The 26,259-nt window shown below is 56.6% G+C and overlaps 1 protein-coding gene across 3 annotated transcripts; it reads right to left on the reverse strand.

Moving 5' to 3' along the window:
- Window positions 1-3,149: 3,149 nt before the first annotated feature.
- Window positions 3,150-17,858, reverse strand: ACVRL1 (activin A receptor like type 1). Of its 3 annotated transcripts, none has more exons than XM_032876743.1 (10): window positions 17,553-17,858; window positions 13,080-13,148; window positions 12,273-12,524; window positions 11,868-12,079; window positions 11,526-11,625; window positions 11,047-11,193; window positions 10,475-10,750; window positions 9,658-9,855; window positions 6,663-6,793; window positions 3,150-5,448 (listed from the first exon to the last, which is right to left on the reverse strand). In XM_032876743.1, exons 2-10 carry the CDS (start codon window positions 13,141-13,143, stop codon window positions 5,314-5,316), a joined length of 1,515 nt encoding a protein of 504 aa, XP_032732634.1. In that variant the 5' UTR covers window positions 13,144-13,148; window positions 17,553-17,858; the 3' UTR covers window positions 3,150-5,313. The 3 variants fall into 3 exon arrangements, with proteins under 3 accessions (XP_032732634.1, XP_032732636.1, XP_032732635.1); XM_032876745.1 differs by lacking the exon at window positions 17,553-17,858 and adding an exon at window positions 15,932-16,304; XM_032876744.1 differs by lacking the exon at window positions 17,553-17,858 and adding an exon at window positions 13,421-13,438.
- Between the last annotated feature and the right edge of the window lie 8,401 nt (window positions 17,859-26,259).

Consider the following 26,259-nt stretch of genomic DNA (forward strand, 5'->3'; position numbering starts at 1 on the left):
ACCTGTGCCTGACCGTCCTTCCTTCCTGCTGCCACTGCCCTTCTCCCTGCGCTTGGGGGCCTCACAGCACCCAGTGTTTCCTGCCACTGAGCTCTGACCCCGCGCCCCAGCCCACCCCCAACCAGGTCAAGCTAGGCTCTTCTTCTAAGGACTCTGTGAGGCCAAATTCCTGGAAACTACAAAATAAGGCCGACAGTGGAGGTGGGGGGCATGTTTTTCCCTCAGTTCTGGGAAGCAGTGGGGGAGGGGTACTGGGAGAAGGAAGAAGGTAGAAAAGGCAGACAAAATGCCCATTATACCCAAGCCCGTCAATTTCCTTTCTTCATCTCTTTATCAGTGTTTGTGACTGAGCTTCTTATCAACAGGAAACGCCTGCCTAAGGGGACGAGGCAGGTCCAGGGGGACTGGACGCCAGGGACTGGGAATTCTGGGTAGCGCACTGCTGCTGTCCAGCCTGACCAAGTGGCCTTATGATTCCCAGGACCCGGTAAGTCTCTTTGCCTTGGTATCTGGTAAATCCTTGGGTCTACGTAGTGAGACAGCGCACCAGACAGGCCCTGAGGCCGAACGTTTTGCGGGAGGCTGGGGCTCCACCCCAGCTCTCTGTGACCAAGGACAAGTCACCGAACAGCTCAAGCTATGAAATAAGAATTGCTCTTGGCCCTAAAGCCCACCAAACCCCCTCCTTTCTAGCTGAGGAGAGGCCAAATGACCTGCCAAGGTCACCGACAACTTAGTGACAGTCACCCCAATTGGCCTTTCTAGCTCGAGCCCTCAGAGGATGGTGGCTGTGCAGGGCATCCGGGGCTGGGACAATTAGGAGCTTGGCACCGACTTCTAGACGGAGGGAAGGAGAGGAGCTCTAGCGCTGACTGACCTCCTACTATGTGCCAGGTGCTTTAAAAACACAGATCATCAGACCAGGATCCTGGTCTCCCAGATGGGACTCCCAGGAGAGGGCCGGACTGTGGGTCAGATTTCACAGGAGGCGAAGATCAAATCTTAGTGCTGAAAATAAACACCCAAGAGGGATAGCTGGGCCAAGCAAGGGTTTATGGGTGGCTCAGAGGAACAGGTTGATCGAGATGTCTTTCTTCAAACTGGCAGAAGCCTGAATCAAGAGTATGGGAACTGGCCGTTCTCCTGGCTGGGAGAGACGGGAAAGGTTCTGAAGAACAGAGTGCAGGCTACCTTGTTTCCCATTCCTTTGCCCTCTGCCCATCATGGAAATTCCAGCGTGCCTCTTGCCCTGTCCTCGTCTCTCCCCGGACAACCCCACTCTTCCCCCTCACCTCGCCACTTGCTCCTGCAGTTGGGATCTAGGTCAGTAAGAGTGGGTGGGTGAGAAAGAACAGAAGAGAGACTCATCCAGACGTGACACCCTGCAGGGCAGCAAGTGACAACACTTTAACCTGAAATCTGCCTGAAAATAGACTGTGTGTCTATGACATTATGCAAATTATATGCAAAGTCAAGAAGCCCTCTGTCTCTATTTCTAGCAAACTGAATGTGGCCCTGGTGGAAACGGCTCCTTCCAAGAGTCGCCCACCTAGAGTGACAGCGGCACAGATAGCATCGGTCCCCGCCCGGGGAGGCTGGACTCAGGACGTGCACCCCTCTGCTCCACCTCCAGGCCTGGGTCTCTTACACATGAGGATGGCCACATCTTGGTCTGTTAGTCTTGATGCAAGGGAGGTTTGGGAGGAAGTAGAACACCCTCTTTGAAGGCTGAAGTGGGGTGGGACTGAGGGAGTTTGGTGTTTTGGGCAGAAGAAGAGAGAACCGTCCTTAGGAGGCTGGGTGCCTTGAGGCCTTGGCAGGGGAACCGTGGTCCTCAGCTTCGAAGCTCATGCTCTGGAGACCACCTTCACCCCCACTTGGGCATATTACAGACACTCATCACCCCTTAGGGAGGGTTCTTATTACACAGATGATCCTCTCCCTCTGTGTACAGGTAAGAAGATTAGAGGTTGGGGTCCCCCAGGAAAGCAGGGCAAAACTGCAAAGAAGTCAATGGGTCTCCTTCTTCCATGGACAGGCACGTTCCCCAGGCTCTAAGTGGGAGAGTGAGGCTAGGACATGGTGATCTCCCAGGGACTCTTCTAACCCTGGAGGGCAATGAGTCAATTCTCCTTTCTCTGAACCCAGCCAAGTCCAACCATAGTGTGGACATCAGGGTGGGGATGTAAGGACCAGGGAGGAGAAAGGCTGCCTTTGTGGGACACCAGGAACGATCTAATTTCCCCAAAGCTGGTCTAAAGTTTCCTCTGGGAAGGAGGGTGGGGAGGCGTGGGGGCGTGGTGGGCACGTCCATGGATATAAGCCCCAGGAGACTCTAGTGGGCACCAGGCATGAGGCCGACTTGCGGTCTGTAGGGAGTGGTGTCCGTCCTCGGCGGTAGAAAGAATTAGGGTACCTTTTCTGCGGTTCCCTAAGAGGGCCTCAAATACAAAGGCGCAAATTTTCAAGGATGGAAAGTCAGATGGAGGAGACCCTCTATGCTTCTTTCAGTACCTCTCTCCCCTATGACACTTCCTGGCCCCCAGTTTCCCGGGGTTAGGGGTAGGGGAGGTGCTTTCTAAGCCCATGTTGCCAAGATGGGTCCCTGAGGAGGATGTGAGCTCCTTCCCATTTTAGGGATGAGCGAGCCAGACTCCAGGCAAGGTGGGGGCCGCATTTGGGAAGAGAATGAACAGAGAAATTGAGGTGGGCGGGTCCACGCTGCACCTGCGTAAAGACGCAGACAGCTCGTTCCTAGGCGTGTATTTCAGGGGACAGTCCCTGCAAAGCGAGGTCTGACACAGCGCACGCACGCTGCGCCCAGCTGCGGGAGTCGGTCTCGTTCCGGGAAGGGCCAGCGGGTCCCGGCGCAGGGGCGGGGCGGGAGGCGGCTGCTAGGCAGCCGTCCGCCAGCAGAGGGCGGTGTGGCAGGCGCCGCGAGTGCCGACTACTCTCAGCCGAGGGACTGAACTGAGATTTGGGCCGCTGTTGAGGGTCGGGTGCGGGGGTCTGTGCCAGCTGTGACTTGACCCGGAAGGGCAAGACCGGTCATGATGCTCTGGGACCCACTCCTTCCCTGCCACCTCGGGTTTTCTCTGCGTCAAGCCACTGCAGAGGCACCAACCAGCCTGGGAAAACTCAGCAGGAGCTGGAGATTCAATCACGGTTTATTGACGACCTACTATGTGCTAAGCACAACCTAAGTGCTCCCACAACGTCCCCAGGTGACAGACTGTAATTTGGGCCCCGTCACACCTTCCTACCCTCAGACAGGAGCACCAGGAGCACCAGGTGCACTGCTCTTCCCAGGGCCTCCCTTCCTCCCTAGCCACTAACTACTCTTTCCCAACAGGGAGGCCCCTGTCACTCCACCTCCTGCCTCAGACCTTCTCCCCCTCCGGGATTTTCCAGCCTCACGGGGAGTTGTGGCCTTCCATTTCTGGCTGTGGAGTCCCAGGAGAAGATGCTTTGTCCCCCTTCCCCCAATCCAACAGAGATAAAAATCTGGCATGGGGGGTGAGTGGGGACTGGCTCCTGGGCTGGGTGGGTTCCAGTGACCAGAAGACATGAAAGTGCCCCGAGCTCATCTGAGGACCCAGCAGGTCCCTCTCACTTTCTGTTTTCACCCAGTTTCACTTCTTGGTTGTGCTGTGGGCCTTGCACAACTTGGGAAGACAGGCCTGGGAAAGTGCCACTGTGGCTGGTGGAAGCAGCACGCAGGCTTCCCCGGGGAGGTTGTGCTGGGTCATTCAAAGCAGGAGGGAGGAGGCTGTACTTCTGTCACCTCCTGGGGAAAATTGAAGGTCCTTCTCCACTGTGGCCTGAGGGCTGAGATGCTAGGTCTTCCAAGCTTGAAACTGTCCTTGTCCCTAGGCTGAGCGCTCCCATCCCCCAACCCTCAGGCTCTACTTTCAATCCACTGACCTCCAGCCCATCCACCCACCCAGGGTTTGGGGTAACCTCTTCATGGCACGGACCTACACCCTTGACACGGCCAAATGCTGAACTTTCCATGTGTTTCTCCACAGCCACCAGGTTCTTCCTAGACACACACTGTCTGGGGCCTGGCCAAGGCTGTGGGCCTGGGCCAGGGGCCAGTGGAGAGCAGGAATCTGGGTGCTGGAGGCTTGCTGGCCAGAGCCAAATGTCTTCTGAGCCTTGGAGGCCCTGCAGGAAGCCAGCCCTCAGTCCTTCTCAGCCCTGGACAGAGAGGCTAAGCCACAGAGTGGGTTGAGTGGCCTGCCAAAAGGCCCAGGGCTGTCTGAATCCAAGGATGGCCACTGGTTTGAGTTAAAGTGGGAATTGGAGCTTGTAGAATTTGTCTAGGAGACCTTTCAGGCACTCCTGGCCTCAGATTAAGTCATTTTCAAGTCCCCACCTTGAGGCAAACTACCAGGGCTGGGCAAAAGGAGAAGGAACAGATGAACTGACTGACCCCTGACACAGGCTGAAATGTCAAAGAAAATTAGAGCTGACAAAACCTCAAAGGATATCAGGACCGAATCTTGCAATAGGTAGATGAGGAAACAAAGGTTCCAGACCGTGAAGACTTCATTCTTCACGTCCCGTAGAGCAATTGCCCAGGACCAGAACATGGGTCTCCTGACTCCCAGCTGAGCCCTTCCCCAGCTGTGCTTGGCTTCAGCGTCTCCCCGTTGTTCTGAAGGTCCTGGGCCTCCCCAATCTGACCAACTACCTCTCCACAGTCCTCCGACTCAGCCACGCCTGCAGCAGGATTCCTTGGGTTTAAGGCCCTAAGAAGTGAGCTAGGGAGGGCATGGCGAAGGGGCCCAGGATCAGGCCCCAGCTCTCCCAGGCGGCTGGTGCTGGGCTGGTGGGGTCCTGTCCAGGAGACAGAGGCCCCGGACAAGCCCACAGAGAGGAAATGATGGACTGTGGGTGTGGGGCTGATGCCAGAGGCAGGATGTGTCCTGAAGGCTAGAGAGAACCCTGCATCACCCTGGCAGCTCTGGTGGGGCAGCGGGGTTGACTGAGGGCAGGGGGAAAAGTGCAGGACTGGGCTCCGGGCCGGCGACTGGGATTCCCTGGCCTGGCCACCCTGGCTCTGGGGCCTCTTTCGCATCCTGTCCTGGGGGTGGTAGGGACTGCACCGGGGCATGAGGGTGAGGAGGGAGCCAGGCGTCAGGGAGCCTGCTGCTTTGAGCAGGCCAGACAGCGGGGGATCGGGTTTCAACCCAGCTGTATTTTTGGCTGGATGAGCGGGCAGGCACAGCTGCCCCTGGGCCACCGTCTGCCTCCCCGCCCCACATGCACTGCAGGCAGAGGGGAGTCAGTCGGGCTTCAGGCCTGTGGCTAGTGAATCACTTTGGGCTTCTCGAGACCGTTGCTCAGTTTCTGCAGTGTCTTCTTGATTCGCAGTGCAGTGAGGCGGGCAGAGGGGTTGGGGTACCAGCACTCCCGCATCATCTGAGCCAGGCCTGAGAGGACCTGTTTGGGGGAGGGGGGAGACACAGAGGAGAGGAAGCAGAGACCTGGGTCAAGGGCACCTGGAAATGGAGTGACAAGGAGGACACCCAGAAATGGGGAGACAGAAGCAGGATAGAAAGGAGGAGAGCATTGAGGGAAAGAGGGAAGCCAGTGTGGTAAGGGAGGAGAGAATGGAAGCAAGGAGGAGAGGAGAGAGAGAGAGATGGAAGAGGAAGAGGAAGATGGTGGAGTGAGAAGCGGGTGGAAGGCAACAGGCAGGATGGAAAGACAGCTGCAACCCAGCTCTTCGGGTGCACTCAGGCCCCCTTCTGCGAGGAGGGTCTGTGGAATGCCTTATACCCACCCCCCACCTCCGCCAAGATCCAGGGAAGGGGAGATGTGCAAGCTTAGGGGCCCCTCCATGGCCAGACCCCCGCGTGGAGGGCAGCCTCTCCCAGCACTTCCACCAGCCCCGGCTGGGCCCAGCGGCCACTGGGGGAATGCCCGCGGAGGAACCCAGCCCATGGCGCTCAGTGGCCCCAGGGTGAGCCAACCTCAGAACTCAAGCTGCCCCCTGACAGGGAGAGAGTGTGTGTGTGTGTGTGTGTGTGTGTATGCAGAGCAGTGCATATATGTGGTTTTTTATGGATATGCATGTTTTGCAGAAACATACATGTGTCTGTGCACCTATGTGTGTATCCATGTACATTCGCTCTATCCAGAAACATTGATTGAGCACTTATTGTCAGCCAGCCCAGCGACAGATAACAGGGGAAGTGAGGAGGCGTGGGACACATGCTCTTTGTCTGCCCAGGGCTGAGAGTCTGGCATGTCTGTGCACGCCACATATGTATCCGTGAGGATATGTTTGTGTAGAAGCATGTGCGTGCCTGTATGTGTTTATGTACACATGTGTATGTGTCTTATGTATGCATGTAGAGGGTTTTGAGAAAAAACAAAAACAAACAGCAACAATGAAAGTTCATAGCAAGAAATGCAGCTGAGAGACTCTGACTTTCCGGGCCAGAGGGAAGGTTCTGAACATCCCAGCATAATCCAAATCTCAGGGGTCCACAGGCCAGGGATGGGGGAGGGGTCCCCAGAGAGGGACCCTGGACTCTATCCTCTGGAACCTCTCCAGGGGAGGCAAAGACCTCAGGCACATGCTCCTGGGGCCAGAACTCCCAGCTGTGAGCCACCACCCCGTGCCACCCTGGTCCCCACCAAGGCCTCACCGGGTCAGCAGCCAGCCGGTTGGGGATGGTGGGGGTCTGTTGATCAACACACACCACCTTCTTCATGTCCTCAAAGCTGGGGTCATTGGGCACCACATCATAGAAGGGTGGCCTGTAGTCCTCCACAATGCCTGAGGATGGAGGGGAGATGGGACTGTCACTTGACACCCCAGGAAGGCTCCATGCCACCCCAAGGAGAGCCCTGCCCACCTTCTGTCCCAAGTTCCAGAAAACCAGCTATCTGACCCAAGCTAACCCTGAAAGGGCCTCTAAAATATAATCAATATGTTTACAAATAGTAAGAATTAGACTATTGATGGCACGCCTGGGTGGCTCAGTGGGTTAAGCCTCTGCCTTCGGCTCAGGTCATGATCTCAGGGTCCTGGGATCAAGCCCCGCATTGGGCTCTCTGCTCAGCGGGGAGCCTGCTTCCCTGCCCCTTCCTCCTCCTGCCTCTCTGCCTACTTGTGATCTCTCTCTCTCTCTGTGTCAAATAAATAAATAAATAAAATCTTAAAAAAATTTAAAAAGAACTATGACTATTGAACTTGCACTCCCCAGAAGATGCCAGCCACTGTGTGCTATAAATACTTTCGTGCTCCCCCTTCTTCATCTTTGTCACAACACCCTGGGTATTATTGTGACCTCTAGCTTACAGATGAAGAGACTGATGCTCAGGGAAGGTAAGCCCAAGGTTACACCACTAGTAAGGGCAGAGTCCAGACTTAAACTCATCTCATCAGATTCCTAGGCTGGACCTCATTATAGTCTCTCCGTGGCTGCCTCCCACCCAGGGCCCAGGCACTGCTCCCAGGTCCCTACTCTCCCAGATGCCTGATAAAAACGTTTACTGGGGGCGCCTGTGTGGCTCAGTCATCAAGCGTCTGCCTTCTGCTCAGGTCATGATCCCAGGAGCCTGGGATCAAGCCCCACATCGGGCTCCCTGCTCAGCAGGAAGCCTGCATCTCCCTCTCCCACTCCCCCTGCTTGTGTTCCTTCTCTCGCTGTGTCTCTTTCTGTCAAATAAATAAATAAAATCTTTAAAAACAAAAACAAAACACATTTACTGGCCACGTACGCTGTGCAGGGCGCTGTCCTAACTTCACAGCATTAAATCCTCACAACAACCCTGTGAGATAAGTCATACTATTAGCTCCACTTTATGAACAATGGAACCAAGGCCAGAGGGGTGAAGAAACTTGGCGAAAATCACACAGGTAAGTAAGTGATGGATTTAAGTGAGCCCTGACGCTCTAACCAAAGCCCACGCTCTTGACCTCCGAGCTCTGCTCACGGGAGGAGAGCTGGCCTACTGCTGGGGGACAGTAATGTGGCACAAGAAGAAAGGGGTTTTTACCCAAGTCCACATAACAGCCACCCCCTGTCAACGACAGCACAGGCCTCGCTGCCCCCCTCACCAGCACCGCTCCTCCCCAACATCCCTTAGCAGGAACCTTCTGGAAAACGCTGCCTGCAGAGCTGCGGACAGCTCAGGCAGAAGAGGCCAGAACCAGAGAAGGGCCCCCAGACCCCTCCTCCCGCCCCTGCTTCCCAGCCTGAGGTGGGGGGCCATGGCCACACAGTCACAACCTCAGAAGAGCCCTACACCAGCTGTTCTCTCCATGGCGGGCTTCCAGGCCGGCCCCTGTGCCGCTCGAGCCCTAATCAGCACTGCACAGAGGCCTGAGCGTGTCTAATGGGCCTTTAATCAGTGCCGGGGCTGACACCAGATTACAGTGTTTATAATGCGCCACGAATCTGTGTGGGGCTGACAGAGCTTCCCTCCGCCCCAGGAGTCTGCAGTCAGCCTCCCCCATCAGCCCTGGCCAGGCCAGCCCTTTCTTTCCGCCCACAGCCTCATCCAAGGGGCCTCGGCTCCTTCCAGGTGCCCCCTGCCCCAGCCAATGTTAGCCTAGGAGTTCACACCTGAGGGGACAGGAATCTGAGCTCCTCGAGAGTCTCCCAGAGGGACTGGTTGGTTACACTCTGCCCTCCACCTGTCAATGCTAAGGGGAAATGAAGCCTGGGGTGGCTACTAGCAGATGCTCAGGAAATGGAAAAGGTCCCTGTCCCCAAGGAACAGAGCTCCAGTCATATACTGAGGTTGTCCCCAACCTGTCAGGACAGCCAGCAATCCCTCCCCATAGACAGCCTCCATGGAGACTGACAAGCCTCCCCAGCCTGGTCCAGACCACCACCCAATATCCTTCCACCCCAGAGCTGGGAAGGCACCGGCCCCAGGGCTACCCCTGTCCCGGCCAGCAGGAACAGGGTCCCTCCACCTGCTCCCAGCCCATTCACAGGCACCCGCAGTCATAACGAGGCAGCGATAAGCAGGCAGTGTAGATGCTATTCTATCCTGCATTTTTGCAGCAAAGAAACTACGGACCCAGAGTCCGACAGCCTGGATTTCAGACCCCGGTGCTGCCTCCAGCCCTCAGTAATTCTGTACCTCAGTACCTTCACCTGGGAAATGGGGACGATACTGTGTCAGGCATTCGTTACTACGATAAATTGCCATGAATATTTACCGAGCCCCAGAATAGCTTCAGATGCTATCCTGGGATTATCTCAACAACTTGAGCTGTCTTCATTCCCCTTTTCAAATGAAACTGAGACACAGAGAGGTTAAGTAACCTGCCCATGGTCAGTGGCAAGGTCAGGAACGGAGCCCAGGTGGTGTGATTCCCAACCCATGCTCTTAACCACGAAGTTTCACCACCCCCTGCCAACACGGGACGATGTACTAGGATAATACATGGATATAACATGTTTAAGCTCAATAAAAGTTAGCTGCTACTGATATTTCTGTTATTATCCAGGATTTCACAGCCATACTCTCAGACTCCCAGAGTCACACCTTAAAAGGTCACTCAGTTGAACCCTCAGGCCATGGACACCATCTGTGGCAGGAGGCCCCTGTCTCCTGCCTGTCCGCCTGTCTATCCATCGGCCCCAGGCCCCTTCCCCAACCCTGCGCAGGGCAGGCCCTCACCGTTGACAATGGTCCGACGGGCAATCTCCCATAGCACCAGGCCAAAGGCCCAGATGTCTGTCCACTTGTAGGACTCGAAGCAGTCGGTGCGGATCTGTTCTTCCAGCACCTCGGGGGCCATGTACCGCTTGGTGCCCACTCGTGGGTTGTTCCCGATGTCCAGGTAATCACTACCCTGGGAGTGCATCACAGCCAGGCCTGTGGGGACCGGGCCTGTCACTCCTGCCACTCAGCCGAGCCCCAGATTCCGGGGTGGCCCCGGAAGCTGGGGTGCAGGAGGCAAGGAGGGCATGGAGAGAGATGGTGGGACATGGAGCAGCAGGCAGACGGACACCTGCCCGGAGGCCGGCTGGGAGACTGCACCCCCGGGCCCACCTGTCCCTGGTATGCTTGGCTTGTGTAGCCCTCCTGCTAGGTGCCCAAGTGCCCAGAGAGATGTGAGTCGGCAAAGCAGGCGTTATTGTGCCCATTTCACAGAGCAGAACCCCGAGGCCTGGTGAGGGGAGCAATGCAGTCAAGTGAATCCAGGGGGACAACCCAGGTTCCTGGTACCCTGCCCCTTTCTCCCAAGTCCTGGAGCCCAGGCGGTACGCCAGAAGGAGTATGGGCTTTCAAAGCCACCAGGCAACTCGCGGGGCTCTTGCAGAGGTGAAATAGACAACCCACGCGCCAGGAGGTTTTAAAGCACTGATCAGAAGCATCATTGTCAACACACACACACACACACACACACACACACACACACACAGGACAAAGCGGGGAGGGAGGCTGCTCGAGCCCGCACCCGGCCGGCGCCCGCCCCTGCCCAGCAGCTCACCCAGGTCAGCGATGCAGCACTGCAGGTTGCTCTTGACCAGAACGTTGCGGCTTTTGAGGTCTCGGTGCGCGATGGCTGGCTTGCCCTGTGTGCCAAAGATCTCCACGTGCAGGTGAGCCAGGCCGCAGGCAGCCGACACAGCTAGCCTCAGGGCCAGCTGAGGCTCCAGTGTCTGCCTCTGAAGAAAGTCGTAGAGGGAGCCGTGCTCGTGGTAGTGCGTGATAAGCCACAGCTGCGTGCTTGAGTTGCGGGAGGTCATGTCTGAGGCGATAAAGCCTATGCGCAGAGGGTCCATAGATGGCTCAGCAGAGGGGCAAGGGAGAAAGGAGGCTGGGCTAATTGGGGTCAGGGCTAGGGACAGAGGAGAGATGGTCAGGGCAAAGCTGGGGCTGGGGGTGGAGGCTGGTCTGGCTTAGGTCGGAGAGGGAGCTGGAGTCAGAGGTCGGGGCTGAGGGGCTGACAGGTGTCCTTCAGGACTAGGTCAGTGTCACCAGGCCTGACTAGGTCAGGGACTCCAGCCCTGAGGGCAGAGGGCTGAAAGCCCCGGGTCTGGCTTAGTATTCCCAACTTACCAAGGATGTTGTCGTGTCTGAGCAGCACTGTATTATAGATCTCAGTCTCCCGGAACCAGGACTGTTCATCCCTTGAAGAGAAGATCTTGACGGCCACGCTTTCACCATGCCACAGGCCACGCCACACCTCGCCGTAGCGACCCTTGCCTGATCCAAAGGTGGGAGGGATGGTAGAGGTCACATATGGGCATGCACAGCCCTTGGGCATGGGGAACCCCAGAAGAAACCCCCATCTTGGTGCTGCACTGACCCCAACTGCAAAATCCTGATGTTTGTTTCGCTTAGTCCAGCCCCAGCCCCATTTGCCTGGCTACCCCAGCACCTGCCGAAGGTCTTGCCCTGACCCATCTCCAGGCCACTCCCTACCCAGCAGAATTCCCACTCGGGACCTGGCCCTGCCTGTGACTTGGAGGCCAAGAGCTTGCTCACTCCTGCAAGCTCACTGGTGCCCTCAGTCCCACCTCCCCTCCACGGCTCACCTACACACTCCACGAGGGCCACCTGCCGTGCCACTGTCCTTTGCACCAGGAAGGGGAGTCCTGAGCCACTGCCCGTGGTGCAATCACTGTCCAGGAGATCCTGAGGGATACGGACAGGCCACTGATGGGCTGCACCACCTGGCCCAGGCCATTTCTTCCTCCTTAAGCTGGGACCCGCTACTGTCCTCACATGCTCCTCACTCGCCCAGCAACCCCCATCCCCCAGATTTTGAGTGCGATTGCACCTTTCTTGGTTACTTGTCCCTCGGCACCCCCTTTGGTTCTATGGCTCCTGTCTCCCCGCCTCCCCAACCCACATGCCAGGTTCTCCCAAGCCCATACCCCCAGCATGCTGTCCCCCTGCTCGGATGCCTTCAGGATGAGGCTGGACTCGCCCAGCTCGCTGTGCAGGGCCCGCTGCTTCTCCTGCCTCCGCCGGACATGCCACAGGCCCAGGGCCCCCAAGGCCCCCAGGGCCAACAAGGCCAGCACGGGGCCCAGGATCAGAGGCAGCTGGCCATCTACCTTCGGCTGCTCCGGAGGAATTTGGGTGGCTGGTGGAGGAGGACACGGAGGCCCAGCTACCACTAGGCCAGATCCCCCCACCTGGCCACTCTGCCAGTCAGATCCCAGGGTCCTGCCTCCCCTCCTCCCACCACCCCTCCTTGCCAGAGCGTGAGGTGGGAGCAGGGCGGAGAGGAAGGGTCAGAGAGGATGGGGAGGGCCAGCCGGGGTGGCCGCACGTACCCTCCAGGACCAGGGACACATTGTGGTTGCAGAGGCTGCTGTAGCAGCAGTAATGGTTGACGAACTCGGTGGGGCGCCCCCGGCACAGCTCCTCATGCAGGCTCCCGCAGCCCCGGTGCTCCTGCGGCTGCCGGCCCTCCTCCCGCACCAGCACGACCGTGCACCAGAGCCCCTGGCAGGTAGGCCCCCTGCACTGTGGGCTCTCACAGGTGCAGGTGACCAGCGGGCCCCGAGAGGGCTTCATGGGGTCACCTGCGAGACACACTGGAAGCTCAGCCACTCTGGGCCCCACTCCTAGGCCGGGCCTCACACCCATGTCCGTCCCGTTGCCCCTCCCTTCTGGCCTCTCAAACACACCCCCTGAGGCCTTGCTCCTTTAGTCCCATCCTTAGATCATCCTTCCTTCTAGAACCTTACCCTCTGACATGATGAGAACCAGGCTACTGTCCCCTCCCTGATCCTAGGACCTTCCCTTTGGGTCTAGGCCCAGCTCTGGCCCCCAGCCCCAACCCTGAGTGCTCTCCCAGGCCCTCCCTGTCAACGTCCCCACTCTCTGCACCCTCCAGATAGAGGTGCCCAACGTGGAGGCCAGTAGAGCATCAGCCCATGGGTTTGCATCAGAAGGACACAAAGGAAGGCTGGGGTAGCAGGGGGCTTACTCTAACTAAGCCTGCCTCCCACCCTCCAGCCAAGCTCCTAAGTAGCCCCTCTCTCTAGCTCCTCAAATTCAGCCCCAGCAAGAGCTGAACCCAGCCAGCTCTTTCCCCATTCCGGCCCCTGTCCCCTACCTGCTTCCCTAGTACTTACCCTGGGTCAGGCCCAAGGCCATCAGGAACATCAGAAGGCCTCTCCTGGGGGAGTCCAAGATCATGGTCCCTGAAGAGGAGAGGGGGTGCAGTAAGGTCTGTGAAATGTGATCCCCTCGGAGTTTTCAGCCACTGACTGTGGGTCCCTCCCACCCAGAGGAAATTACTGGGAGTTTTGGGGGGGCATGGAGGCCTCCTCCCTACTCCCTGTGTCTGGCTTTGGGGCGGGGCCTATAGGGGAAGTCCTGGTTCACTTCCCCATGGAAACCATCCTGTTAGGGGTAGAGGGTGGGGGAGCCATGCTTAAGTGACAGAGAGTTTGGGGTACTCCCAGCTCTTTACCCCTGCTTCTGAGTTCAGACTGGAGGGCAGAGAGGGCATGGGGCCGGGGTGCAAGGAGCTTCTCTTCAGCAGTCCCCCCCACCCGTCGGTCCTCTGCTCCTGCCCATCCCCTCCCTGTCCACCCCTTTCCCAGTGCCCCCCCCCCCCAGCACTGGCTGCCTCAAATATAAACAGGCTCCTGTCTTCACTTCCTGCCATTCAGGGTCCCGCCAAGCTGGGAACAGGAATCAAGATTGTTTAGATTGGGGTCTGGATAGAACAGGCAGGAGTCACGCACAGTAAAGAGCTCCGGGTGTGTTCTCAGGGAAGGCTGGGGTGGCTACAGGGTCTGGAAGAGCCACTTGCGGCTGGGACCGCCCCATCACAGAATTCTAGGGTGACACCTTGGGAACCACAAAGCCCAGCTCCTTATTTTAGAAAAGATAGAGATTAAACCTCAGACAGCCCAGGAGACTCGTCCAAGGTCAAACTTGTCCAAGGTCAGTGGCAGTAACAAGAGTACACCCCAGGTGTTCAGACTCCCAGGCCACTGCTTCCTCCATTCTGTCTCCCAATCCAGGTGACAGCCTGGGTCTGAGCCCTCTGGGCTGTAACAACCGTATAGATCTTGAACAGCGCTGGCTCACACCACGTGCAAGGAAACCCCTCTACACCTCACCAGAGTATAAGGCACCCACTCTGAGCCATTCCCTGGCCCCCTCCCTTCCCTCTCCTTGCTGTCCTGGGAAGGGGTGGGGGTAGGGCCAGTGAACGTGGGAAGGGAAGTGAAACATTCTTAGGCACTGAATGTTTGACCTTCCATGGCTGGTTAAGGTTGAACTTTTCCAGAAGTGTGGTAGAGAGGGTTAGGGAAGTAATTCTGATCTAGGATAGTCCACAACCCAGGTCCCAAACCATCTAGTGCTCCAGAAGTCACCCCCTTCTTCATTCTCTCAAAGGCTGAGAACAAGAGGATAAGGGCTGACACACTGCAGCAAGGACTGAGGGCAGACAGCAAGAAGGACTTTCTGAATGGTGGCGAGGGTGCGGGTGTGTGCCTGGCGACTGGATCCCCAGGCAGGAGCAGCTAACACGAGGGAGTGGGAGTGACTTCTGGCATAACCCAGGGAGGTTGGGAGGGCTGGCTGTCTGGCCACATGGGCTTTGGCAGGCCCATAGTCTAAGAAAGGTACCAAATGAAGCTCCATGGTGTTGAGGCCCTGAGGGTAGGATGGTTCGGGGTGATGTGTGTAGCTCATGGGCCTCTCTGGCTGGTGGCAGCTCTGGCCTTCCTGCCTGGGCTTCCTCTGCCCCAGAGGCCCAGGGCTGGGGGAGGAAACAGAGCCTTGGGCTGCTGCAGCTGTGTCCCCAGTCTCTTGCCTGACCTCTTGCCTCTTGCCCCCCCCCACCCCCGGGCAGGCAGTGAGAACTCTGTCCAGCAGTGCAACTGGTAGCTGGAGAAGGAGCTCCAGAGGAGCTGAATTTGTCGCCTGTGGTAGGGGTGGGGAAGCCATCCGTGGAAGCCTTTGTTTCCCAGAGAGCAGCTAAGGAGAAAGCACAGGGTAGGAAAGAAAGGGTGGATAACTGGAAGGATGAAGTCAGGCATCCTTTTCAGATCCTGTACCCATGCGTCCACTTTTCTGACTTTGCCCCAGTGTACCCCCCTTACCTACTTTATTACTCATTAGAATTGCTTGAAGTGCTTCGTTAGAAACGCACATTTTTTGGCCTTACTCGCCCCCCTTCCAAATTCTGACTTCAGTCCATCTGGGACCAGCAAGAAGCATGCATTTTTAAAAAAGGTCTCCAGGTAATTCTCATCAGTTGGCATGGGTACCACCCCCTGAGAAATGTGCCCTACATGGGGCTAAATCCGGGCCACTTTTCATTTCGCTGTGCGGGCCCTGCTGGGTCAGGGACCAGGGTGCGGAGGGCAGAGATTCACTCCCACCAGGGCACCTCCCCTCCCCAGCTGGAGGAGCCCCTGCAGAGGTGAGGGCGGGGTGAGGGCTTTGTTCTCCAGCTTCCCAGGCTCAGCCACAGTGCAGGGAGAGCCTGGCAGCATTTGCAGAATCCACCTCTGGTAGAATCTCGGGAATATGGGGGAGTAAAACAGGGATTCTCCCTCCAGCTTTTAGCCGGGCCCAGCATGGAGCGAAGTACAGGAGGGTCCTGTGCCCAGACCAGTCTGAACTCCCAGCGACCCTGACGGATCTGCCCTGAGACCTGACTCCAGCACAGACTCCCCAAGGCGGGTGCATCCCTCCACTTCGAAGGTGGAAGATGTGTGGACAGAAGCAGCGCCGCTGGGGGGCAGAGATCCCAGGTGCCAAGCTAATTTCAAATGTTAACTTATCACCATGAAAGCCTTCCTGATAAGAATTGACTGTCTCTGAATACTATTCATGGGCCAAGGACTCAGTTTTCACGGTTAATCTCATTTAATCCTGGCAACCACCCAGTGGGGAAACTGAGGCTCAGGAACATTAACTTTCTTGCCTGCGATCACCACCTGTGTCCTGATCAACTTACGCTGCTGGGAATAAATCCTCCCTTGGACATTTCCTGTCTCCAATTCCTTGGTATTCAGTGAGTCCCTCAAAGGCAGAAAGAGAGCAAGTGGGGTTTGTGGACAGTAACAGATGGCACACAGCTGTTGTCATCGCCGGGTGCCCGATGTGGGTTTGTTTAGATGTGAAGACAGAAATCATCTGCTTGCTGTAGGCTTGGTCTTAAGTGGAAGAACCAGAGTCAGGGTGCGCCCAGAAGGTGGCTGTCATTCTGCTTCTCCCCAGCACACTCTAGGAATTGTCACAGGGCTGGAAGAGCCTCGCTTGGCATGTCAACAGGTCTTAGCCAAACAGCATGGACTAGCTGCCCTTCCCATACACACAACACTTTCAACGGCATCATCTCCCTGGCCCTTCATGGCCAGGGTGATGGAACATCAGGCCTGAATCTTAGGGCCAGACAGAAAGCGCAGGCAGCACCAGACAGCACAGGGGTCAGGGTTCAAACCCTGCCTCTGCCACTTAGAGCTATGAGATGTGGGGCAAGTTACTTCAACTTTCTGAGGCTTAGGCTTCCCTACCAAAAAAAAAAAAAAAAAAGAGAGAGAGAGAGAATAAGAGGAGTGCTCATTTCAGGGGTACACTGTACTTATTTAGCAGAAAACTAAGTGACATACAGTTAGCGCCTAATAAATGCCACCCAAAATGCAATAGCACCATTTACACCATCCATGGGGCTTTTGACAAGTGACGCAGGTCCAAAACTCTTTCCCTTTCAGGAGGATGGGTGTAATAAACCTGTCTCGCTAAACTGTGGCCAGGATGACATGAGAGAAATGGAGCTCAGTGCACATCTAAGACTACATAGTAGGTACTCAATAAACGGTAGCGATTTTTACCACCCCATGAGATGGGAGGTGAGAGGGATCAGGGCAAATGGGGCAGAGAGGGATCAGGGAGGACAGAGCCTGACTCATCCAGAAACCCCTCCTATAGAGAGGCCAAGGGCTAGAGTCCACTATGCCCTTGTCGTTCAAGAAGAAAAGGGGGTGGGTGGCCAGGCCAGAGATGCTCTTAACAGCACTGACCTCCAGGGCCGGCCTGGGGTGCCAGCCTGCAGGGAGATTGGGAAAGCCTCTGGCCTGGATGCCTAGGGAAGACCATGGCATGGGGATTATCTGACCACGTAGGGTTTGGAGGTGAGGTTTTTTCGAGGGAATTACAGTGGCAGGTGCCTTAATCAAGAGCTGTAGAGGCTGGTCCAGGAAAGGTGGGCTTCCAGGGGATGCTCAGGAAGTAGACACTCCCTTCCAGGTGAAGGCAGCTGCCTGGACAGACTCGGGGGTCCCCCGTCTGGGAAGAAGAGCGGGAATCCCTTCTGCCCATTTACAGATGAGGCTAGGGGAACAGAGAAGTGAAGTGACTAGCCCCAGGAGCCAAGAGTTTTCTGATTCCCAGACCGATTTCGGCCCAGTCTGTTCCAGTCTCAGATGGGGTCACGCGCAGATGTGCGGGGAAGGTGAGGCGCAGCTAGCCCCCGTGAGGAGCGGGACTGACCCTACGGCAACCTCTTTGAGACGCTCTCTGGGATCTGCCCCAAGAAGGGCCTCTGCAGGGTTGAGGGGCGGGGGACCTGGACTCACCTCTGAGCCCGCCCTGCAGGCAGCGGGCCGGGCACGTCCCCTCCCTGGCGGAGGCCGCGGTAGCCCGGCGAGCGCTGGACGGCGGCACGGGTCGTGTGCGGCCCGGGACGGCGCTGGGACCCGGGAGGGGCTCGCTCGGCGCGGATGGCGCGGCGGCCTCCCGGGACTGGGAAAGGGGCTGGAGCAAAAATGTTTCTTATTCCAGCGTCTTCCTGCCTGGCCCGGCTCCACCACTCCCTCCTAATAAACCGTTTCCTATTGCCCAACTAGCCGACGGGCGGCCAGCTCGCCCCTTGCTGGGGCCGCAGGGCCCGGACCATCCCCCGCATGGCTCCCAGACCCCGAGGGCAGCCGCCCCCCGCGGCCGCCCCCCCCCACACACACCCAGCCCCGGGATCGCGGCTGCGTCCCGGCCCGAGCCTCCCACATCCGCCTCCCCGAGGGGGCGGGCCTTGGACTCGGGCCGCGGGGGTCTCGTGGGGACCAGACCCGGAGCCATGGGGCCAGGAGCCGAGGCTGGAGGCACGGTCTGAGGGTCCAACCGAGGAGGGGATGGAGGGGGAGGCGGCCCCTCGCGCTCTGAGCCGCGGAGGGGGCGGCCTGGAATCCGGGACTGGAAGGGGGGCACCGAGGGAAGGACCGCGGGGAGACGGGGGGGGGGTGTTCAGGGGTGGTGACGTACCTGTCCTCCCACCCTCAAGTCTCTGGTCCCGGGCCTAGAAGGAGCAGCCCAGGCAGAGTTTGGGGCTGGCAGGGTCCGAAATATTTTAGCCCCGCCCTCTCCGCCCCCTACCCACGCCCCCAAGGACTCCCCACTCGGTCCAAATCCCTCAGCCTCCTCCCTCTTGCCCCTTCACCCCCTCTTGTTCACTCCCCTCTTCCGCAGGCTCCCTGGCTCAGCGCAGGGTAAACAGGCCCCATGGGACTGCTCTGGGTCAGTGGTGAGAACAGTGGAACCCCTCCAGCCACAGCACAGCTCAGCGACAAGGATGCCTCTCCCTACAAGGCTTGGCCCGATGGAGGGAGAGGCTAGGAACGGCCTTGGGACTGCCCCCTTCCAGGCAGGCCCCTCACCCCACCAAATGGAGATGGGGACTGGAACCTATGTGGGGACACTGGTGGGACAAGGCAAACAAGGCTCTGGGGAGGGGAGCAGAATGGCTTCTCCCCCAGAGAGAGACTTTGCTCTTCCTCCAGATTCCTTTACAGAGGCTCAGAACACTGACATCATCGGCTTGCTTTGCTCCAACCACTGGGAGCACCCTGAAGGCAGGACTTCATTTCTAGCATCCTCCTTACCCACAAAGACCCTGAAGTCTGGGAATCCAGACTAGTTGCGTAACCTCAGACAAGTGACACCTCTCCACGCCTCACGCCCCCGTCTGCTAAATGGGCATAATCAACAGGGCCAGTCTCACAGGGCTATCATGAAAATGAAGGCAATGATGCTTATCCTAGTGCAGAGTAAAAATGCTAGCTGGCATCAAAGAACATGTTAAATTAATAAAAAAGCTGGGGCGGAGGTAGCCTCGGAGCCAAGCGGAAAGAGCAGGTATTGGAAGCCAAAGTGAACCTCTGAGGTGTCTTCCTCTATGAAGACTGTGTAAAATGGGCCAGGGACCCCCACCCTCTCCTGGGAATAGAGGCTGGGGGGACATCAGCCAAAGGCTTAGCCAGCCATCAACTGCTGACTGACATCACTTCCTCTGCTGAAACCCTCCCCAGCCCCCACCCCACAGCTGCTTCACAGCTCCGGGAGCATTGTGAATTCCAGAACCAAGGCACACCCAAATTTCAGTGTCAGGATAGAGCTGTGTCCTGCAGCCAATAGGAAGTACTATGGGATTACCGTATCTGCTCTTCCAGATTATAGCGGCCACTTCGGAGTGTGGCCTCCTGTCCATCTCTCCTACCCACTCTCCCCCCGGCCCGCTCTGGCTTCTGATAAACTTCTCCCAATCCCAGCCCATGGATCTCTGTTCTGGGAGGTGGAAGTGGGGGCTTCCCCAAGGGAAGCATTCAGTCTGAGACATACAGCGAGCACCGAAATAGTGACACGGCTAGGTCTGAGTGGCTGGTGAGCGTCAGTGGGGACGGGGAACTTTACCTGAAACAGATGAAGAAGGGTTGGGTTTGGAGGAGGAATGCAGGGCCCCATGGGGAACTGGGGAACCCCCACCTCGCCAGAGCGCTGAGCCCCCTGGATCCCGACTGGGGCTCTCTCAGGCTTCCTGTGACCCTCATGGGTTCTAGAGCACCCGGAGCACCAGGGGAAGGCACCGGAGAAGGGATGCAGAGTTGGAGAAAGCCCTGGAGACTCAGCCCAATGAGGAAAGGGAAAAGGAATTACAAACTGTGTCCAAGTGTACAAGATTAATTACTCAGAAGACCAGCTGTTCCCCATATTCAGTGAGGACAGAACAAGAGGAAACAGGCTGAAAGGGCTATGATTTGAATTTACATATTCAGAAGAATTTCCCAACGGTGTGTGAAACAGAGTCCTCGAGATCCTGGGGAGGCACGTGAGGTGAACCTCCAGGAGATTTTGATCTGTGGAAGGCAGGTCACGTGGAGTCCCACATGGGAGCAGATTGGACAATTTGTCCTTTCAGGCCCAGCTGTGAGTATCAGGTTCAAGCGCTACTCTTGACACCAGGGCGGGGCGAGCGGCACGGGTATTGGACCCATGCAGATGGACAGGACCCCATCCTTGGCTTAATGCTCTGCCGTTGCCATTTTGAAATTCTTAATCATGTTTGAACGAGGGGCCTGCCATTTTCATTTTGCACTGGGCCCCACAGATTATGTAGCTGGTTCTGCACCAGGATGAGTAGGAAGAAAAAACAAGGGTGGGGGGGGGAGGGGGGCGCTGAATTAGCAGAGGGGGTAAGCTGGACTTTGCTTCATTTAAATTGCGGAGTGGGAGATTTAGATCAGCCAACCTAGGGATTTTTCAAATGGAAGAAACATGGAAACAGTAGAACAAGGTTCTGCTACCTGAGGACGAAGAAGAACCAGAAGAACCGTGGGTCTCCTTTAGGAGAGAAGTGGGGCAGATACCTGCGAATTCCGTTTGTCCATTTATTCAACACAGAGGACAGAGCAAGCTTTGTGGTCTGGACGTGGCCTGAGTTTTGCCTGGAGGGGGAGGGAGAAGGGACCTCTCCAGGTCTCCTTCAGCTCTGAGCGGAAGCACCATCGATCGTGTCCCAAAGGCAACACTAAACCAGGGGTCATGGGGCCTGGGTTTCGGGCCTAGATCACCTCTCTGGGCCTCAGTTTCTTCCTCTGGACACTGAGGGGTTTAAACCAGATACTTCCGAAGGTCGTGCCCAGCCTTCTATCATCAGCTCGTTTGGTTCTACAATTCAGAAAATGGTCTGGTCCATCACGGCTCCAGTGGAAAGGCGACATGGCTGGTGCTAAGGTCTGGGGAGGGCACAGCAGCCAGAGCCCGCCCAGCCCTCCAGGAAGAGGTTGGCAGGCAGGGGCCGGATTGCCAGACTTGGAGCCACCGAGTCACCTTCCTCTTCCTCTCCAGCTCCTCCAGGATGTCCCCTAGGTGGGTTCATCCGCTCCTCGCCTACCCCTGGGCCATCAGGATGACTCATCCCAGGATGGAAGCCCTGAAGGAAGGGGTAGCATGTCAGGACAGCAGGTCTGAGACTGGGCGGTGCTCACACAATGGCTCAGGGTGAGTTGGCCTATGGGGCAGCCTGGGGCTCTGCTCCAGCACCACCCCCTCCCCGGCAAGCCAGTGACCTCTGCACTGCCCCTCCCCACAAGCCCCCTCAAGGCTCCGACTTGTCCCCCAAACCAGCCCCACTGCTGTGGGAAAGAGTCCTGGGCTTGGACTTGGAACGTCCGCACGCAAGCCTTCATCTCCAAACCAATGCCAGGCGCTGACCGTTCCTTCTCTACCACATTCTCTGCCTAAAGGCAAACGATCTGGGAGAATCCCCTACCAGCTGTAAAACCCACACAGATGTCTGGCTGTGTGCGAGAGGGAGGCTGAGCTGTGGGGTGGGAGAAAGAGCGTGAACCGGAAGGCAGGTGATCAGAGGCTCTGTTTCCATTCCAAGACGAGTACCACCTGCTGCTTTGTGGGCTTCTAGGTATCCAGAGGAAGGCAGAGCCCACTGCAGAGGACTTGGAAAGATGAGGTGACTGTTCCAGAAAAAAAAATTCTAAAGATCCCAAATAAGCAGGGCAGTGAAATAAAGAAATGGGATTCTGCAGAGAAACCTTATAAGGAGAAGAACCTGTGCCCAGCCCCAGAACCTCTTGCTGAGGCCCACCCCCTTCCCAAAGTCTCAGCTATTCCTTTCTCTGTCGTTCATTTGCTAACTCTGAATAGTATGTTCACACTGCCGTCTCTCCTTCTTTTTTCAGCTTTGTTGACGTCTGTTGACAAATAAAATTATAAGATATTTGAAGTGTGTATCATAAAGATTTCATACACAGATACAAGGTGCAAGGATTCTTTCCATCAAAAAAAAAAAAAAACCCACACATCCATTACCCTCATATTTATCTTTTTGTTGTTGTTGTTGAAAAGTTTTTTGGGAATAGAATTTAAGTTCTAGGGGCGCCTGGGTGGCTCAGTTGGTTAGGCTGCTGTCTTTGGCTCAGGTCATGATTCCAGGGTCCTTGGATCGAGCCCCTCGTTGGGCTCCCTGCTCAGTGGGAAGCCTGCTTCTCCCTTTCCCTCTGCCTGCCACTCTGCTTACTTGTGCTATCTCTCTGTCAAATAAATAAATAAAATCTTAAAAGAATTTAAGTTCTACACAATTAGCTAATCTCAATTATACAAGACAGTGTTCTCAACTATGGATAGTCACGATATTTTACATTAGATCCCCAGACCTTATTCATCTTCTAGCTGCGAGTTTGTACCTTTTCACCAACCTTTCTCCCTATTTCCCCACTCCTCAGTGCCGGCAACCACTTTTCTGTTCTCTGTGTCTTAAGTTTGCCTTGGTTTGGATTAAGTGACACAGTGCAATATTTGTCTTTCGGCTGCATGTACATTTAAAAGCTTCAGGCATTATTATTTTTTTTTAAGATTTTATTTTTAAGTACTCTCTACACCCAACATGGGGCCTGAACTCACGACCCTGAGATCAAGAGTCACCCAACTCGACCAACTGAGCCACCCAGGCATCCTCTGCCCTTATTTTAAAGCTTCGCAATGTAGGCCATTTATTTGTTTTTGTTTTGTTAATTGAAAGATCACTGGAGATGCTTGGAAGGTAGGGCTGAGCATTTAGGATGGCATGGGAGTTCCTAGGGTCATCAAGACTCTTCACTCTAAAGAAAAGCAGATCCCAGGGGCGCCTGGGTGGCTCAGTGGGTTAAGCCTCTGCCTTCGGCTCAGGTCATGATCTCAGGGTCCTGGGATCGAGGCCCGCATCGGGCTCTCTGCTCAGCGGGGAGCCTGCTTTCTCCTCTCTCTCTCTATGCCTGCCTCTCTGCATACTTGTGATCTCTCTCTCTGTTTCAAATAAAATTAAAAAAAAATCTTTAAAAAAAAAAAAAGAAAAGAAAAGCAGATCCCAAATTTGTGGGGCAATTGTGGGCAGAGTTGCCCAGCAAGGGGCTGGGGGTCTGGGAGGCTCTTGGATGGTGCCAAGGGGACCCTTGCTGCTTGAGGACAGAGTCTGAGGGGTTAAAGGGACTATCCCCAATGGGAAGGGCTTGGTATTTGGACAAGGAGGGGGTCTCCAGAATTTGCAAGCTGGTTATGGACCCAGCTGGGAGAGATTGTTCGAAAGAGGGTCTGGGTGGCTGGGTGAGGCCACAGGCCAGCGGGATTTCCTTCAGCTCCAGCCACTCGGGTGGGTGGGACCGGATTGCTGGAACTGGACACAGGAATCTGCCTTTGTTTCCAGCTGGAGGGGAAATGCCATAAATCCTGCCCCTTTCCCACCCCTCCGGCATCCGTGCCCGGGCTCTGGCCTTGCAGCCCCGGACAGCCTGGTATGGACGGCCATCAGCAAGCTCTTGATCCCTGGACCTCCCCACCCACAGACCTCTGCCCCAAATTCCCCCACAGCAGATCAGGGGCACGGATGTAAGACGCAGAGGTCGGGAGGTCTCCAAGGCGGGTCTGGAGTACATAACCACCAAGCAGGATTTAGGTTTTGACCTGCTCTCCTCTCTCCTTCTCCTCCAAGGGACCACAGCTTTTCAGCGAGGTCTAAGGGTGACCTCGAGGGTAAGCCTTGGCCCTCTTCCCCCCACCAACTCCCACTCCAAAAAGCTGGACAGGCTACAGCTCAGAGCACAGTCCAACGGGCAATGCCTGGAGCTGGACAGCTGGGGAATGGGGAGTGCTGGGGAGCAGCAGGGCTGGGGGAGGGGCGGGATGGGACCCCAGGGACAGGGAACCCTCTCTTTATTTTTCCCAGTCCTTGGGTCCATGTCTTTGTGTCCCTGTGACAGGGTGGGTTTATGTGTGCTTGTTGGGGGAGGGGCAGTGGGCCTGTGTATACTTCTGAGCCCCGGGGACCTGCAGGGCCCTATGGGACCTGGACTGGCAGTATGTTGGCACATGACATTGCCCATGTGACCAATCCAGGCTGCGCACTCCCTCCAACTCCAAGCCTTGACCTCCAGTCAGTCCTCCCTACGGATGTGGTACCTTCCTTAACCATGAACAGCCAGGGTCCCTCTGAGGAAAAGGAGAGAAGGGAACGGCTCCGATTCTCTGCAGGAACCCTGGCCAGGTGGGTTTGACAGGGAGGCCAGTGGAAATCTGATGGCAGAAGTGTACTCAGAGGCCAGGGACAGGAATGGGTGGGGGATGGGGGAGAAAGTGTGGGGAATGGAAGATGCATGGATGGTTCCAACCATTTGGGAAGTATGACTGCTGGAGGGGAGGGAATCCTGTCCAGGTGCCCCAGATTGGAAGAAAGGGACCATAAACCAATGAGTCTCCACCTGTCCCTCTGTCCTCCCTACATATATGTACTCCCTTGCCTTGTCTTGCTTGGCCAAGCAGGACTTCTCTGGGGTGTGCCCTGGGATGACTGGGGACACCGTGGCTCTTGGACCAGGACAGTCCCTCTAAAGAGGAAGGCAATGACAAAGGGTGCTCTAAGCATCCCAGACCTTGGTGGAGCCTGAACTCAGTTCTTGTGTACACACATTCATTACACCTGTAAGGGGCTAGGTGCGGAGCCAGGAACTGGGGAGACAGACCCAGGTTCAGCCCATGCAGGACAGAGGGGAGGCTGTCCCAGGAGTCCTCACAAGGCTGACTGACATCCCAGTGTGTCCGAAAAGCCAACGTTTCTGTCCCTTTTGTAGGAGCCCCTGTTGGGCAGGGTAAGGGTGCGCACGCACATGCGGGGAGCAGGCTGGCAGCCCTCAGTGCTGTGGGGACAGGCAGGGGGCTGAGAGTGCCCCGGGTGGGGGTGCGCAGAGTTTCCAGGATCAGCTCTGAGAAGGCTGTCTGGAATAAGCATGTTTCCACTTCAGGGCCCACCAGAGTAGCATCCTGGGATCATGGGGGTATGCCACGGGGTTCCCAGGACATGTCCCACTGGCCTTCTCCTCAGAGCCACCCCCTTGGCCACACCCCTTGCAGATCAGCCCAGTCATAAAACCTGTTGTTGATGGGGCTGCTGACTGTTGGCTGGGCCACACTCGGTGCCCACATAGCCCACTCCCTGTTTAGGCTGCAGGACAACCCTGGGAAGTAAAGATTATATACTATCACGGCTGAATGTTACAAATTAGGAGACTGAGGCTGGGAGCAGTCCTGGGTCATGGAGATGGTCAGAGGCAGAGCTGGGATCCAAAGTCAGGAGTCGGCCTGAGCAGGGCGCTTTTGCAGGGCCATCCTCTGCACAGTCAGGAACCTGGCCCTGGGTTCCCCCGCCTCCGCTGACGGGGACTCCATGCGGAGCTGCAGGAGCTGGGCTGGCATGGGAAGAAGCTGGGATGTTGGTGGAGAAGCTGGGATGTTTGGGCAGCACAAGCAGAGCAGCTCACATCGGTGTCTTTCCTCTCTGGAAGCCTGAAAGGCTGTCAGAAGCTGTTAGAGGATTCTAGACAAAATGCTTGCTTGGCCTGGGCAGGGTACTTGTGGGACTGCAGACCTGGGACTAGAGCTGCCCCAGGGTGGCTGGGGACCGATGGTGGGGCTCCAAGATGGAGAGGCTGCTTCTGCGGGAGGATGACTGCCTACTTGTGGAAGCCCCCAACCCAGATCCAGCCCATGCTGGCCGGGAGGGAGAGCGAGCCACGGAGGGTTATTTCTCTGGTCCTTAAGATTCTGACGTCCCCCCCTGTGCCTTAGGACAACTCAGGCTGGTTAAACGTGGCAGGAAGAGGCTCAGAAAGCCCAGGCAGCCGGGCCGTGGGCAGAGGCCATGTGCCGCTGTGGAAAGGAAACAGACTCCAGGGTCCACAGACGTGAGCTCCGAGTGCCACTTCTCCTCTACCAGTTGGTGACCTTGTGCAAGTGGCTTAATCATAGTCTGTTCCCTTGACTATAAAATAGGAAGGTCATGAGGATTCAATAGGGTAATGGTGATGCTAAGGCCAGGACAGTTCCAGCTGGCTGAATTCTCTCAGCGGCCCCGTGCTGACATGTTAGTGTCACCTCCATGGCGTGTGTGAGAGCCTGGAGGCTCAGACAGGCTCAATGACTTGCCCAAGGTCACCAGCCATCTCCCAGCCTGAAGCGTGTAACCACCAC

This window comes from Lontra canadensis, unplaced genomic scaffold, assembly GCF_010015895.1.
Source record: "Lontra canadensis isolate GAN:19392208 unplaced genomic scaffold, GSC_riverotter_1.0 scaffold59, whole genome shotgun sequence".
NCBI lineage: Eukaryota > Metazoa > Chordata > Mammalia > Carnivora > Mustelidae > Lontra > Lontra canadensis.